Source organism: Helicoverpa armigera, chromosome 2 (assembly GCF_030705265.1).
Source record: "Helicoverpa armigera isolate CAAS_96S chromosome 2, ASM3070526v1, whole genome shotgun sequence".
In the NCBI taxonomy this organism is placed as follows: Eukaryota; Metazoa; Arthropoda; class Insecta; order Lepidoptera; family Noctuidae; genus Helicoverpa; species Helicoverpa armigera.
Genome location: NC_087121.1, coordinates 9,583,235 through 9,600,696, shown reverse-complemented (window position 1 = coordinate 9,600,696; position 17,462 = coordinate 9,583,235). Strand labels below are relative to the sequence as shown.

At 38.4% G+C, this 17,462-nt stretch overlaps 2 protein-coding genes across 9 annotated transcripts in view; one reads left to right on the top strand and one right to left on the bottom strand.

Annotated features, from left to right (window-relative positions):
• The first annotated feature begins 22 nt into the window (after positions 1-22).
• On the top strand, positions 23-5,025 carry LOC126055247 (uncharacterized). Of its 3 annotated transcripts, none has more exons than XM_049843640.2 (4): positions 23-316; positions 384-575; positions 2,811-3,034; positions 3,576-5,025. In XM_049843640.2, the coding sequence occupies exons 2-4, from the start codon at positions 391-393 to the stop codon at positions 3,758-3,760; spliced, it is 594 nt and encodes a 197-aa protein (XP_049699597.2). In that variant the 5' UTR covers positions 23-316; positions 384-390; the 3' UTR covers positions 3,761-5,025. The 3 variants fall into 3 exon arrangements, with proteins under 3 accessions (XP_049699597.2, XP_049699596.2, XP_049699595.2); XM_049843639.2 differs by having other exon boundaries at positions 24-316; positions 389-575; XM_049843638.2 differs by having other exon boundaries at positions 32-316; positions 377-575.
• Positions 5,020-17,462, bottom strand: part of LOC126055246 (beta-1,4-N-acetylgalactosaminyltransferase bre-4) — a 25,207-nt gene continuing 12,764 nt past the window's right edge. For 4 of the 6 annotated variants that reach the window (XM_049843635.2, XM_049843637.2, XM_049843633.2 and 1 more), the window contains one exon: positions 13,286-16,227. The gene's annotated coding sequence lies outside the window, so the exon portion shown is untranslated. Of the gene's footprint in view, positions 6,756-13,285; positions 16,228-17,462 lie in introns of those variants that run through there. The other 2 variants (XR_010277413.1, XM_064039452.1) reach the window with 2 other exon arrangements.

The window sequence follows — 17,462 nt, the reverse complement described above, 5'->3', positions numbered from 1 at the left end:
GAATTAAGATTGAATGATGATCTCATTCCAGCAAGTAGCCTCAGAACCGTATGCTGTTTAAACAAACGATCAAACTATTAATAGAGCAGCTGAGTAGTGCGCGGCCGGATGCCGCTATCAGCCGGCGCGAAGCTTCCGCCCCACTCCGCTCGCCGCTCACACATCCGAGTGTACAAAGCATACGCTAACTTGCTGTCTACAGCCCCTATTTAAAGTATATATTTAAAATCTCAGAATATAGCCAACACCGCAGATCACTGAACGAACTTCCGGATACGGCGATCCCTTGCTATCACGCAGTGTCCACATCTGATTGGTAAGTTTTTAGACATTTTGTAATGGACATAGGATAATGCTCTAGTATATGTGTGAATAGTATAAAGTATAGTGATGTCGGTGCGGCGGCGCGTGACGGGCGCGCTGCGGCGCTGGCGCGCGCTGCTGGCGGGCGGCGCGCTGCTGGCGGCGCTGTGCGTGCGCGTGCCGGCGCGGCTGCACGCCGAGCTGCACTTCCCCGCGCACGCGCCCGCAGACATCGCGCACCACCTCGCCGACTTCTCCAACCAGCCGGGCATGTGAGTGCTAGCCGAGACTCCGAGATCTAATCTAGATATATTATTAATTTAAGACAAATAATATTCATACGGCTAATTTCTATTGAAGATTTCACGGATCAGGATTCTAACTATAGCCCCCTTAGGGAAATGAAATAATTACCACATGTAGGTAAGTAGGTACTACCTACTGTTTAGGTAAATATTTATAATATTGTAGCTTATTACACTATTTAACCAATGGACTAGGCATGCACGAGCGTTCCACTTTGCAACTTTAGTGGATCAAACAATGTGTACGCAACTGTACCATAATAATAAATACTAACCTTCCAAGTTAAGAATGTTTCTAAGATAATGGCACGGCCGCTTTTTTAGAGCTATCTGAACTTGGTCGGATTATGTAGGTTTTCGATGCTTCGTCAGTATTATAATTGTCTTTCTTTAATTACTGAATTTAATGACATGAAATTTGCAAGTGAATAGTTGAATGATTAAACTAATTATTGGCATACATTTTACCATGCAATTCCTTTAGAACGTCGTGATATTCGACTGCTTTGTAAACAGTGATCTATTCATAGTAAATTACCTATCCTATAACTTTTTAATTACTAAAAGAACATCATTGATACTTGGCAACATGTTGCAGACACTTACAAGGTTTGTGTAAACGTGAAAATCTAGACCCCAAACTGCATACCTACTTAACCTAATAAGTGTATTTTACGTTTATATTTTTATCTTTTAAACCCTACGACTTTTTCTAAATCTGTTTTTTAAACAAATATAAACAAATTCAAAACAACGTATGTAAAAATCTACAGCTCTCTATGTAAGCGCTTTATATGAAAACTAGCTAATGACCAAACGTTTCGCGTAGCGGAAACTTGAATTTCTCCGAAGTTTATGCATGCACTGATTTCATTCATACATAAATAATTATACACAAATACACACGAATTTTTGGACACATCTCTTTTCTTCTAAAGTCTATGGATTAAAAAAAGGCTTATGTTTAACTGATCACCAGATATAGTAACAAACAGCAGACAAAACTAGTAAATGATCACCAAAATGAAACTCGCATTTTAATGTAAAACTATCACCAAAGTTTTAACACTTTGCTACCCTATTTAAGTGAAATTACTCCAAAATAAATCATGCGTAAGCCAAAAATAGTAAATGATCACCAAAATTAAACCACCATTTTAAAGTAAGATTATAACCAAAGTTTTTAAATTCTGCTATCCTATTTAAGCAAAATGAGTCCAAAAAAATCATTGTTATCCCAAAAGTAGTAAATGATCACCAAAAGTAGTCAAAAAAAAGTCAATCATCAAAAAAGTTTTTACATCTTGCTATCCTGTTTAAGTAAACTGACTCCAAAAAAATAAGTTCGGCCTGATAAAATAAATGTAATAACATTATGGGGACCCTTTTCCTGCACTAGCGTGGAAAATTGTCTATTGCATGCCTCTAAACAGTGCGATAAGAGTGTATTGAGAAACACATTCTTCTTCTTCTTTCTCCTGCCCTGTTCCCAATTTTACTTGGCGTCGGCGCAATATGTCATTTTCTTCCATTTTCCCCTGTCACTCGTCATACTGACACTCACGCATGCATTGCAAGCCGGACACATAACTTAATATGGCATCATAATACTTTATTTGGTAATAAGCCTACATTTTATGGCAATCACAGTGACTTATTTAGGCAAAAATAAATACATTAATTTGGTCGTCAAGAGTTGGTGATCATTTACTAAATTTGGTGGTCGAATACAATTTAAAGTGAAGTCGTGACTAAAATAGCTGGTACTATTACATTTTTAGACTTGATTTTTCTGGTGTTCAGTAGATATTTCTGGTTGCAAAACTTAGGGTATCAAAGCATTTTATGGTGGTCATTATATTTGTTCCCTTAAAAAAAGTTCCGCCAGGACAACGTTCGCCCAGCGGAATCAGTTTTTGGTGAATTTCTCCACAATGGCTGCATACACAAATTTTTATTTACCATACACAATTATAGAAAGTCTTACACTAATTATCTGCATAATTAAAATCTTTAAATTCAACAACATTCCGCTGCGTGAACGCACACCAAAAATTCGTCCGTCCGTCACCAAGGTGTAGGTATCTCATGAACCATGAAAGTTAGACGTTTGCTCAGATGATTGTCTGTGATGTGGCAGAAGGTTGTTTTTATTGTGCTGAGGATATGCAGTATCAGAATAGCGGGTGTATGTGGTCGCAGCACGTCGTGGCGGGTGACGGAGGACCGCAGCAACTACACGACGTGGCAGTACGCGGTGCAGTTCACTTGCGGCGCGCGCTGCGGCGGCACGGCGTGGGTGGTCGCGCACGACGAGCCGGCGCCGGGCGGCCCGCGCCACGGCCGCAACGCGCGCCGCCACCGCGTGGCGCTGCGGGCGCGCGTCTGCTCCGCGCCGCCGCTGCTGCCCTGGCCGCGCCTCTGCGGTACGTACTAAACCCTTGTATTCCAACAAGTCACCAATTCAGAAGGAATTTTAGTTGGGGCCGAATGCTGTAAATACAGTTCTATTTAGCTCGTTATTAATAATCTAACTGAAGGACTCCAGGGGCGCGATTCTACTAATTTTACTTAGGTACCTAAGATACATACGATTCACATCCGACTGAGATCCAATCACGATTGAAGCGAGTGTTTTTATCCGTTTTTGTGATTCAATAATGAATCATATTGTCTGCAAATTATTTACGATTGCAATATGATTGTATTGTAGCGCAAACTACTGTATAGATAGCCCAAATGGCAGACCAATCGAATGTCGTTGGTCTTATTAGTAGCAGAATGTCCGCTAAGGTGAAAGGTTGAAACTGCAATTGCGATTCAATTTTGACATTATTAACTTAGCAGAATCGGGCCCCTGCTAGGGCAGCAATATTTTAGAAATGATTAGTTTGGTTTTGTGGGTCATCGGATCTCCCATCTGTAAACGATTGAGTAAGAGACGAGAGTAGAGTTATGTTTATTCAGAGGAGCTGGAAGTGGAGGGCTCGGTGTGGGCGGACGCGGCGGCGGGCGCGCGCCTGCGCCTGCAGTGGCTGCGGCGCTGCGGCGCGCTGGGCTGGCTGCGCGGCGCGTGCGGGCGCGAGCTGCGCGCCGACCGCGACGCGCGCCGAGCCGCGCTCAGCGCCGCGCCGCACGCCGTCCGTCTCTAACCGACTGCTGCAAACTTGCTTTTTATGCCGCGGCCACACATTGGGGACATTTGCACCGACGGGTCAGGTTTTGTGACTTTTTGGCGGGAAGTCAAACAAGGCGGCAAATTTGTTTTATAAGTTTTTGAATTAATAAAAAACTATTGATAAAATACCTTAAAAGTCAGCATAGTAAGTACTTAAAACAACTAAGAATGAGTGTGCATAGTGGCGGTGAAGAACCGCCCCCGGAACCCGGAGAAAAGCGAAGAAGAATACACACTTCAGGCGGGAATGCCGATTCGCATAAGTATAAAATATTTACGAAGCCTAACTATAAGCGTTTATTCATAGAAAACAATAACACCGAGTTCACAGTTTACGTACAATCCACAGAAGATGAAAAGTTAGGGAACAAGAACCCCATAACGCTCACCAACTTGATCACAGATCAGGTGAAAGATGTTATAGGGGTTCATAGAATTAATGCGCATAAAATAGGGATTACATTTCGAAAAGCTGCAGCAGCAAATAATTTCCTGAAAATGGAGGACTTTTTATGGATACATAAGATGAAAGCATTTATTCCATCAAACCTCACTGAAAGAGTTGGTGTGTTGAGGTATGTACCGAAGGACTTATCCAACGAAGAGATTTACAAAAGTATGGTGTGCGACGCCGAAGTCGTATCTGTCAAAAGATTTATGAGGAAAGTAGAAGGTAAACTCGTGCCTCTAAACACTATTTCATTAACTTTCGCCTCTACAACTCTACCACAGTATGCCTACATTAAACTGTTCAGATATGAAGTTAAAACTTATATACCACCATTACTACAATGTTACAAATGCCTAAAATTTAACCACTCAGCAAAAGTCTGCAGAGGTGAACAGCACTGCTCTTCGTGTGCTGGTCGCCACTCCTACCGAGATTGTGACGTCGAAGAAGTTATATGCATAAACTGTTCAGGTAATCACCTTGCCATTTCTCGAGAATGTCCCATTAAAAAACAAAAAATAGAAGAAAGAAAAGCCAAATACCTTAGACAGCAAATGCAGCAATCATATGCCACTGTTGTGAACACACCCCCTACCTTTACTAATAAGTCATTCCCTTCTTTACCTAAAGTCGCAGATAAACCGAAAGTAAATGACGCCCTGGATATGAACAAAATAGCAAATAATGATATAATTATAAACGCAATTGTAAAATCGTTGGTAGCCTTAGGAAATAAGAGTGACTCTGATGGGCCTCTCACACATAAGAGAATAAAAGAAATATTTTTATCTAATTTAATTTAATTTATGGATAATTACATACATATTTTACAGTACAATATACAAAGTTTGCAGAGTAAAAAGAGCCTTTTACAAAATTTACTTATTGAAAAAAATATAGATGTCTGTCTACTTAACGAAACGTGGTTCAAATCAACTTCCATAATTCCCCACTTTCCCTCATATAATTTAATTCACAAAAATTCACAGAATTCCCATAATGGAGTAGCTATTTTGGTTAGTCATCGTTTAAAGTACCAAGTCATTCACACACACTTCTCAGAATCTATACAAAATGTATGTATTACTATTGAAACACAATATGGGTCTATGGCAATACTTTGTGTATATAGTCCACCAAGTATCAGATTCGATTTAGTAAAGTTAAGGGAACTAATCAATAATATACCCAAACCTTGTATCATCATGGGTGATTTTAATGCTCATAACATAGCTTTTGAATGCCAGAGTGATAACAATAGAGGTAGATGTTTGCTTAATATTATTGATGAATTTGACTTATGTATTTTGAATGATGGATCACCGACAACTGTTCCTTATCCCAATAGACAAGCCTCAGCTATAGATCTTGCCCTTGTTAGCTCTTCAATCGCTCATTTATGTAACTGGTATGTTCATGATGACCCTATGGGCAGTGGCGGATTAACCCTATAAGCACAACAAGCACGTGCTTGGGGCCCCTGTTCTCCAGGGGCCTCCATCCTCTGCTGGCGTTTCATTTTATACCTACATTTTATCGAGATTCATCCACAATATATCCGAAATCACGAGGCGCGAGCAGTTCGGGAGTGACCCTTCATACACCCCCGCCTCTAAACTTGATTGGTCGCAGTGCTGTTGATTGTTGTACGATCGCAGTGATTTTTTTTTTCAATTGTGCAGTTGTTATACAATTTTTTTTCGGCTTCTACTCATCGTTGGGCAAAGAATTAATAGGCAACGATAGCGTTCCGAAGTCGCTATCGTACAGTCGTTGGGAAGCTCACGCTGTAACTACGAGTGCAATATAACAAACATATCCGAAAATTTTGGATGCTTTAGATCAGTGGTCCTGGTGGTGGTGGGCTGGTGGTGCCTGGAGGCATTCCAAGTGGTCCGCGGACCACCGGTTAAGTCCGCGGACGTTGTTATCGATCTTACGTTATCCATCTTACTTGTCCAACAGAAAGAAATGAAGGTTTGAAATGTAGCCCTTTTACGAAATTTTAGTTCTGAGTCTTAAAACATAATCAAGATTTCCCGCTCGCTTCGCTCGCGTTTTCAAAAACTATATGTCCTCGTTTTTACATTTGTCAACAAATTAAAAGTTAAGTACGTTTGGGCTACATTGTACGTAATTTTGGTTCTGAGTCTATAATAAAAATAATTAAAATTTCGCGCTCGCTTCGCTCGCGTATTCAGAAACTATGTGCCTTCGGTTTTGCATTTGTCAACAAACAAAAAATTAAGTACGTTTGGGATAAATTTTACCTCCGTACGAGTCCGAAAAAAATTTCGCGCTCGCTTCGCTCGCGCATTTGAAACTACATGTGCATCACGCTCGCTTCGCTCGGTCAATTTCTTCAACCTTCTATTTCCATTTAAGTAATAGGGGGTCTACACAGGCTCTGTGCTTAGGGCCTCGGATACTCTTAATCCGCCACTGCCTATGGGTAGCTATCATCTTCCAACATTGCTTGACGTTAACATCAAGCCATCAGCATATGACGTGTCTCCTCCTGTGGACCAAGAAAAATATATTTACAGTAAAGCAGATTGGTCCAAATATAACAGTTTATCAGAAACTTGTTTCTCTCATATTGATTTAATTAAAGATTCCCCTATCAACTCATATAATAAGTTTGTAGAAACTTTACATGATTTAAAGGATAAAACTATTCCGAAACGAAAATTAGCTTCAAATACAGTTATACGAAAGCCAGTACCATGGTGGAATAAAAAATGCAGTGAAGCTGTAGAAAAATCAAAAGATGCACTAAAATATTATTTTTCTAACCCAAATATAGAAAATTGGATTATGTACAAGAAGTTAGATGCAAATAAAAAGAGAATTTTGCAGGAGGAAAGAAATTCTTCTTGGCACAATTTATGCAGTAGCTTTAATAGGTTAACACCAGTGTCTAGAATATGGGGATACATCAAAAGATTTAAAAAAATAGGTACTGATCGAAATCGAAACTTTAATGATGAGTGGGTTCCCAGTTTTTTAAATAACTTAGCAGATTCTACTGAAACAGATGAGAGTAGGCTTGAATATTTGTTTAAAAATGCTACAGATAACAGTTTAAATATTTTTCTCAAGAACAATTTTACTGTGGAGGAATTACAAACATCTTAAAAGTCTAGGAGAGATACTACACGCGGATTGGATGATATACCTTACATTTTAATCAAACAGTTACATTTAAATGCACAGACTACGTTACTTAATATTTATAATAAATTATGGCTTGAATTAACTATACCATAGCCTTGGAAGACACAATGTGTCATTCCAATTTTAAAACCGAATAAACCTTTAAACGATGCATCTTCTTATAGACCTATTTCTTTATCATCTTGTTTAGGTAAGCTTTTTGAAAATATGTTAAAGACAAGACTAGATTATTTTGTTGAATCACAAAATTTAATCCCTTCTATTCAGTTTGGCTTCAGAAAAGGTAAAAGTTGCTCTGAAAGCTTTGTTTCTTTATTATCAGATATAGGTCAGGTTAAATTAAGTCACTCCAATGCAATTTGTGTATTTTTAGACATAAAAGGGGCTTTTGACAATGTAAATATAGATGAACTTATTCAAATATCCCATGATATTGGTATCACAGGTCATATACTTAAATGGCTTTACAACTTTTTGAACAATAGAACTGTGTTTGTAAAAAACAACAACAAATAAAATGGCCCTAAGACTGTTAATAAGGGCACTATGCAAGGAGCCACTCTGTCTCCTTTACTTTATAATTTATACACCTCTGAAATATCAAAATTTGTAAATGTACCAGATGTTAAAATATTACAATTTGCAGATGACTTACTTTTGTATAGCATACATCAAAATATAGAAATAGCTAAGGTCAAAATAAATACTGCTTTGAATCAATTGTATTACTATTACCACAATAAACTTAAGTTAGAAATAAGTCCTGGAAAAAGTTCAGTTCTAATTGTTAGTAAAAATCGAAACGCTAATTTTAATGTGAAAATTTTGTACAACAATGTAGAAATTCCTATTGTTAAACAACATAAATTCCTAGGGATTATTATTGATGATCAATTAAAGTTTGATGATCATATCAAACATATATGCAGCAAAGCACTGAATGGCATAAACATATTGCGCTATTTAGCAGGTAGTTTTTGGGGATCTGACCCAAAGTTATGAGTATGTTATACAAAAGTATAGTAAGAAGTCATTTTGATTACAGCAGTTTAGCTTATATGAATGCCAGTACCACCTTACTAAGAAAATTGGATGTAATCCAAAATATGGGACTGAGACTTATTTGTGGAGCCATGCGTTCCACACCAATTAACTCATTGGAAGTTGAGACATGTATACCACCCTTGATGTTACGTAGGTTGATGTTGGCTGAGAGATTTTTCTTGAAGATCATTTCATCAAATAGTCAAAAAAAGTCGTGGTGGCCTAGTGGGTAAAGGACCAACCTCTCAAGTATGAGAGCGCGGGTTCGATCCCAGGTCAGGCAAGTACCAATGCAACTTTTAAGTTAACTAAGTTTGTATGTACTATCTAAGTATATCTTAGACACCATTGACTGTGTTTCGGATGGCACGTTAAACTGTAGGTCCCGGCTGTCATTGAACATCCTTGGCAGTCGTTACGGGTAGTCAGAAGCCAGTAAGTCTGACACCAGTCTAACCAAGGGGTATCGGGTTGCCCGGGTAACTGGGTTGAGGAGGTCAGATAGGCAGTCGCTTCTTGTAAAGCACTGGTACTCAGCTGCATCCGGTTAGACTGGAAGCCGACCCCAACATGGTTGGGAAAAGGCTCGGAGGATGATGATGCATTTCATCAAATAGTCATTTACATAAGTAACTGGTAGTAGATCACAGGGTCTCTCAGTCAATTTCATGCAATATTTCTGCTTCTTCCTTGATAGGTGGAAGTCTACCTGGAATTACAACAATATTTTACTATGTAAATAAGAATTCAAAAGATATTGCTGTTCATGATATTTGGCCTATGTATAAAATTCCTTTTCCTAGTTTAATTAACAATTTTACAGTTCATTTAGATGTAGTGCACAATAAATTTGATTTCTTAGTGTTTATTGATAATAAACCAGATAATTATATACACAGATGGCTCTAAAACAGATCATAATGTAAGGGCAGCATTTTATGATCCACAACTGGACTTTACTAAATGTATAAAATTAAGTGCAGCATGTAGCGTTTTCACTGCAGAAAGCTATGCTATTTATTGTGCATTACAACATGCAATTTCTGTAAATAATGTACATACAATTCTCATAGTTTCGGATTCTAAGAGGGTACTATCTGCTTTAAACAATGTAAATATGTCTTTTAAGCTTAATTATATATTATATGAAATTAGAGTTAAGACCAAACAGTTACTGGATAAGTTTTATTAATGTAGAGTTCGTATGGGTGCCTTCGCACAGTGGCATACCCGGAAACGAAATTGCTGACGCTGCAACACATTTTGAACATTACGATGACCAGACAGAGCTTGTGAAGGTTCCATTTTCCGATTACCACAGCCATATCAAAGAGATCAACCGTAAATTGTGGAATGACTACTGGAAACTAACCCTAGAGAATAAAGGCAAGTGGTATGCTGATGTCCAAAAAGAATTACGAATAAAACCATGGTTTAATAATTGTGAATATATTAATAGAAGATTTATAACAACTATAACTCGCATGCGATTAGGACACTGCTTAACACCAGCTTACTTGAACAGAATAAATGTATATAATGATAGCCGATGTCAATACTGTGATGCTGAAGTTGCTGATCTGGATCATATTGTTCTGAATTGTGCTAATTTTAATTTCCAACGTTTAATTTTAGTAAGTGAAATATGTGAATGTGAAGGTAATGTTAATGATCAATTTGAATCCGAAGAAATAGAAGAAATTCAACAAAGTGTTCCCCGCCAAGTTCAGGAACTACTTGCCAACCAACCAAATGCACCAGTGTGTGTATCGGTACTTTGACACATTGTTTACATTGCGACCAATCACTGCCCAATGCTCAATACTAACGCGTTCAGTGTCGGTTTTCGATACAAGTTCAAAGAAGAGGGGAATGAAAGGGGAGTGCCCGCCGGCACAACGCCGCGCTCGCACCACACATTGGTGTCTGCCGTTTTTGTTCTAATGAATGCTTTTAGCTTCACTATTGTTGAAGTAAAAAGAAAAGAAAGTCGTTAATAACGATAAATAATAAATTATCGTCCATCGTCTTCGCTCCTCTGAAGCTGCAGCTAGGGCTGGCGCTCATTGCGCCGCATTTTGCTGTTTCCATTGTTTAATTATAAAGTTGACATTGAAGCCAATGTATAGTGCAGTTGTTTGCATCATTTCAAAATATAGCCTATATTGGACGCAAAGTTAAATCCAAGGTGTGGCCCCGGCATTAACGCTCAATGATTACATTGGTCTACAGACTTTTTTTTATCGAATTCGATTACGTATCAAATATTCTACAAAAAATTATATATTTCACCTGTGGGAGGAAATGCTGTAGACCAGTGTTATTAATGACCAAGTAAGCGTAAGCGAAGGATTCGAATCACGAGCGTAAGCCAGTGAATCAAAAGAGTACGTGGGGAAAAATCTTTGCGCTCGAGTGCATAATACGCACATAACTTACTAAATGCAAAAAAAAAACGCAATAAAAACTCGAATACTTAATTAGATAAACTGTTTAATTCAATACATTCACATATTTGCAATAAACAATCGTCGAAGGAATTTGGAAATATATTCGCAAAAAAACCGAACTTGAATTCAAACCTAATACCATGGCGCTAGGGAGTCACCCATGACTGATATTCCTGGAAGATGACCCCCCCCCCCAACGTGTAGTCACCCCCGCCACTCGCGGATCATGGGAGTGTCACTAACGAATTATTCAAAGTCAAATTAACGAAACAAAACATTCCAGGCGTGTGCGTCCCACATGTCCAACAAGCCACTTTTTGTATCTTAATGAAATTTTGTACTTATTTAGTAGTAAGTTGAAAAGTATTGTAGGATCAATCTCGGAATTTGTAGTAGGTATAATAGTTCAAAAGTTATATGACGAAAAAGGTGGCTCCTCAATCTAAATATTTGGACTGAGGAGCCACGTTGGAACACAGAAAGTATACGATGTACATTCTTGAAATTTTGTATGATTTAGTAGTAATTGAGCGCAATGCGTACTAAAAATTTGATTCCAGTACTATTGATATTTTAGATTCTAAAATTTAGAAGATACAATACTTTTAATTTTGCTCCTTAACCCATACAATGAAAGTGTGAATTCCCATGAATCGTAAGTGTCAAATTCAAATGACACCCCATAAACATTTAGTAGTAAGTGTGTCTGAATTTGTAGTACACAGACAAAGTACTAAAACTCAGTGAATTTTGTAAATAAACACATTTTATGTGGCTCCTCAATCCTGACGTTTCTGTAATGAGAAAATGCTGGAGTTACTTGAAATCGGAACGGAATAAAACAAACAAAAACACTAACATTTAGTAGAAATTTCTACTAAATATACATGCACAAATGAGAAGTGTATGTATTCAATATCTGAGAAAAAAAAACATATTTTCCATATTCCTTAGGACGTCCGTAGTTTTCCAATATTTATTTTAAGAATAATCTGCATATTATGTACAGAGGTTCTTCTGTAAGATATTCATCATTTTTGGCATAAGTTAATGTATGGATCAAAATTAGTTGGACGGTGCTCTTACCAATTTTATCATTTGTTTTCCATCATTCCATCATTTTTTTTTTGCAACTGTGCTACTTTTTCATCAAACCAAATAAAAAAGCTGAGATCCGCTTTGAGATATTCTTTATTCATTTGTGTCTCTAATAACTTGTCGTCACCCGTCTTGCCGAGTTCCTCCGTATGATTTAATTCAAAAAAATTTCAATCGCACCAAAGTCTAGCTTAAGGCGGCTTGACAACCAGAACTTGTTGTTATCAAATCATCTAATTAAGAAAAACTAATAACCGTAAATATATCAAAGATTTTAAACTATTTAAAAACTTTTTCTTTGTAATAGAAACCGGTTTTACAAAACACTTAACGCTAAGGGTAGGTTCAGATGACAAGCGCTCAACGCGCGTTTTGATAACGCGCGTTTACAACTACATACATTTTATTCAGGTCGTACACATGCTAACGTACTAAAATGTATGTAGTTGTAAACGCGCGTTATCAAAACGCGCGTTGAGCGCTTGTCATCTGAACCTACCCTAAGACTATGCAGTACGGTTAAAAGACTTTAGTGTACTCTATGGGTAAAAATGAAATAATTGCAGGCGCGTTTTTTAAATTTGGAACATTACACCGCTTCAGCAACATTTATTTATGTAAGGCACACCAACAACTTATTCACAATAACTTTCCAGGATTAGGAATTACATAAGAAAGGCCTGTGTAAATAAGTCAATTAATTACGGGTAGTCACAGTGACACGTGATTAGACTATTTATTACCCAAAAACATTGAAAAGGCTCACCGGGGTTAATGCTCTTCGTTTTCACCACTGAACCATATTATTTTTAAATCGTAATTGGTGACTTCTTGAAAATACTATTTGATACTATAGCAGTGGATAAAAAGGTGGCCTAGTGGGACTCGTGGTGGCCTAGTGGGCAAAGAACCAACCTCTCGAGTATGAGGGCGCGGGTTCGATTCCAGGTCAGGCAAGTACCAATGCAACTTTTCTAAGTTTGTATGTACTTTCTAAGTATATCTTGGATACCAATGACTGTGTTTCGGATGGCACGTTAAACTGTAGGTCTCGGCTGTCATTGAACATCCTTGGCAGTCGTTTCGGGTAGTCAGAAGCCAGTAAGTCTGACACCAGTCTAACCAAGGGGTTTATTATTATTATTATTATTTGTACACAAAAACATATAAAAACACACACAACACAGAGAAGACATGTACAAAGGCGAGCTTAACCCAGAACTGGGTTCTCTAACAGCAAACCTTAGAGCGATAGAGAGATGCGATAGGGAAGAGAAAATTAAAAGTGCACAACATTAAACAAAACAAAGATAAAACTACATAACATTAAATATATACATATAAATAAAACATAAAATATAATAAATAAATAAATACATACATACAAATAAGGTCATGTTGACAGGAAATGTTCTTTAGTTCGTCTCTTGAAGACATCTAACGACTTGCTCTCACGTATACTGTGAGGCAGAGCGTTCCAAAGCCTTACAGCGGGAACAGTGAAGGATCCATCATAACGGCTCGAAGTATGAGGAGGGATAGGAGGGGTATCGGGTTACCCGGGTAACTGGGTTGAGGAGGTCAGATAGGCAGTCGCTTCTTGTAAAGCACTGGTACTCAGCTGAATCCGGTTAGACTGGAAGCCGACCCCAACCTCATCATCATCATCATCATCATGATGATGATGATGCAGGCCACTGCTAGACATAGGCCTCTCCAAGTGCACGCCACTGAGATCGATTTTCGGCTTCTCGCATCCAGCTCCTGCCAGCCGTCTTGCGCAAGTCATCACTCCACCGTGCCTGAGGACGTCCTACACTACGTTTGCCGAGGCGTGGTCTCCACTCTAGGACTCGTTTACCCCAACGGTTATCGGTTCTTCGGCTAATATGGCCAGCCCACTGCCACTTCAGCTTGCTGATTGGGTGGGCTATGTCGATGACCTTGGTTCTCTGACGGATTACCTCATTTCTGATGCGATCCCTCAGAGAAATGCCGAGCATAGCCCTTTCCATAGCCCGCTGAGCGACTTGAAACTTGTGGACCAGCCGTACCGACAGTGTCCATGTTTCGGCTCCGTAAGTCATGACAGGTAGGACGCACTGATTGAAGACTTTTGTCTTTAGGCACTGTGGGATCGACGATGTTAGGACTCGACGTAGCCTCCCAAATGCAGCCCAACCCAACTGAATTCTCCTATTCACCTCGTCCTCAAAGTTGCTTCTACCTAACTGCAATGTCTGCCCGAGGTATACATATTTCCGAACAACTTCGAGAACGGCGCCGTGTATCGCAATCGGATAAGGTAGAACATGTTCATTGAATATGACCTTGGTTTTGTCCAAGTTCATCCGTAGGCCGATGCGTAGAGAAGATTCAGCCAGGTCGTTCAGCATCTGTTGTAGGTCCTGCAGCGTTTCCGCCATGATGACGATATCGTCAGCAAATCGCAAGCGAGAGATGTGTTCGCCATTGATGTTGATGCCGCGTCTTTTCCATATCTTCGATTGCATTAGTGAACAGTTTCAGGGAAATAACATCCCCATGTCTCACTCCTCGATGCAACGGTATGGGCCTTGTTTGCTGATTCTGTACTTGGACGGACATTGTAGCGACATTGTAGACCCCAACATAGTTGGGAAAAGGCTCGGAGAATGATGATGAGCAGTGGATAATAAGTGTGTGACAAATAACAACTCGTCTCGTCTTTCTCAACTAGATGATTTGATAACAACAAGTTCTGGTTGTCAAGCCGCCTTAGGCTAGACTTTGGTGCGATTGAAATTTTTTTGAATTAAATCATACGGAGGAACTCGGCAAGACGGGTGACGACAAGTTATTAGAGACACAAATGAATAAAGAATATCTCAAAGCGGATCTCAGCTTTTTTATTTGGTTTGATGAAAAAGTAGCACAGTTGCAAAAAAAAAATGATGGAATGATGGAAAACAAATGATAAAATTGGTAAGAGCACCGTCCAACTAATTTTGATCCATACATTAACTTATGCCAAAAATGATGAATATCTTACAGAAGAACCTCTGTACATAATATGCAGATTATTCTTAAAATAAATATTGGAAAACTACGGACGTCCTAAGGAATATGGAAAATATGTTTTTTTTTCTCAGATATTGAATACATACACTTCTCATTTGTGCATGTATATTTAGTAGAAATTTCTACTAAATGTTAGTGTTTTTGTTTGTTTTATTCCGTTCCGATTTCAAGTAACTCCAGCATTTTCTCATTACAGAAACGTCAGGATTGAGGAGCCACATAAAATGTGTTTATTTACAAAATTCACTGAGTTTTAGTACTTTGTCTGTGTACTACAAATTCAGACACACTTACTACTAAATGTTTATGGGGTGTCATTTGAATTTGACACTTACGATTCATGGGAATTCACACTTTCATTGTATGGGTTAAGGAGCAAAATTAAAAGTATTGTATCTTCTAAATTTTAGAATCTAAAATATCAATAGTACTGGAATCAAATTTTTAGTACGCATTGCGCTCAATTACTACTAAATCATACAAAATTTCAAGAATGTACATCGTATACTTTCTGTGTTCCAACGTGGCTCCTCAGTCCAAATATTTAGATTGAGGAGTCACCTTTTTCGTCATATAACTTTTGAACTATTATACTACAAATTCCGAGATTGATCCTACAATACTTTTCCTTACTAACCTTTCGAGTATGGGGGTGTGGGTTCGATTCCAGGGTCAGGCAAGTACCAATGCAACTTTTCTAAGTTTGTATGTACTTTCTAAGTATACTTAGACACCAATGGCTGATAAAAAGGTGAAGGAAAACATCTTGAGGACACCTGGACTATATATATAGTCTGAAATCAGCAACCCGCATTGAGCAAGCGTGGTGATTAATGCTCAATCCTTCTCCATGTGAGAGGAGGCCTGTGCCCAGCAGTGGGACGATAAAAAGGCTGAAACAGTAACAGGACATACAGCTGCGCAGCTGATGGATCCTCTGCCACGCCGCGTCCGTGTGCGAGCCCTACTCAAGATCACTTTCACAAACTCACTTACACCTAAGTATTTATACATATTTCAGAATTAAAACTTATGAGACCAGTGCTATCTTTACAGGAGTTAACAAATAGTATCACAGGTCAGTAGTTGTAGTAGTTGTAGGCTTGTGGCGACAGGCGGCGGCGCCGCGCGTCTAATACGCGTCACCTACAGCGTTCCTAACTGAAACAACAAAAACGCATGTTCAATGAAAAAAGTAATCAAATAATGAACAAATAGTTTTCTTTTCAAATAATGAACAAACAAACAACAAAAAAGGCGCCCAGTCCTGACAGTCTATTGCGTTATTAGCAAATATTTAATGTTAGTTAAAATATAAAAATCGTATCTAATATTTTTTTGCTTATATACCTAAACAACGAACTAATTAGAATCTATTTTTAATGTCATGACGCTTTTTTACTTCATGGGTTCGATTCTGCTTATTTTACTTAAGCGACGTACGATTCACATCCGACTGAGATCCAATCACGACTCAATTACGATTGAAGCGTATGTTCCGCTATTTTTTTCTTTGATAGAAACGTTTTTGTCCTTTGTGATTCAATCATGTGTCACATTGTCTATAAATGATTTATGATTGCAATATGGTTGTAGAGCCTCCTACTGTATAGTTATTGCATTGGTCTGCCATTTGCAGACCAATGCAATGTCATTGGAATACGATTGGTCTTATATTAGTAGCAGAATGCCCGCTAAGGTTAAAACTGCTACTGCGATTCAATTTTTGTTAGGGTTCCGTACCCAAAGGGTAAAACGGGACCCTATTGTTTTCGCTCCTCTGTCCGTCCGTCCGTCTGTCACCAGGCTGTATCTCATGAACCGTGATAGTTAGGGAGTTGAAATTTTCACAGATGATGTATTTCTGTTGCCGCTTTAACAACAAATACTGAAAACTAGAATAAAATAAATATTTCGGGGGGCTCCCATACAAAAAAACGTGATTTTTTGCTCAATTTTGCTCGATGTCCATAAGTATGTATATGTCACCGTAAGATTACAAACATCGTTAGATTACAATCTATCTCGAGAGATTGTAAACTGTCGAATTATTGTGAACCGTAACATCTGATTGCAATTTAACGCATTATTTTTCGCTATATTATGATCTATCGATGAGAAATTGTCAAATTGTCAACTGTTAGAAAGCTCTCCCTGATTGGTCAGTCTTTTTGTAAGATCGACCAATCACGACCAGCCGTTCTGTTGCCATGCAGTTCCCGTAGAGTTAGGAATGAATTTGTGTTTGAAGACAAACTACCTAATTGTTTTGTTTTTTTTTTTTTATAGAAGTTTCTTATAATTTTCCAATTTCATTTAAATAAAACTACTTTTACGGATTTTATCGCGGTCGGTTTTAAACGTCGGGATTAAATAATATAATATAACCGCGATAA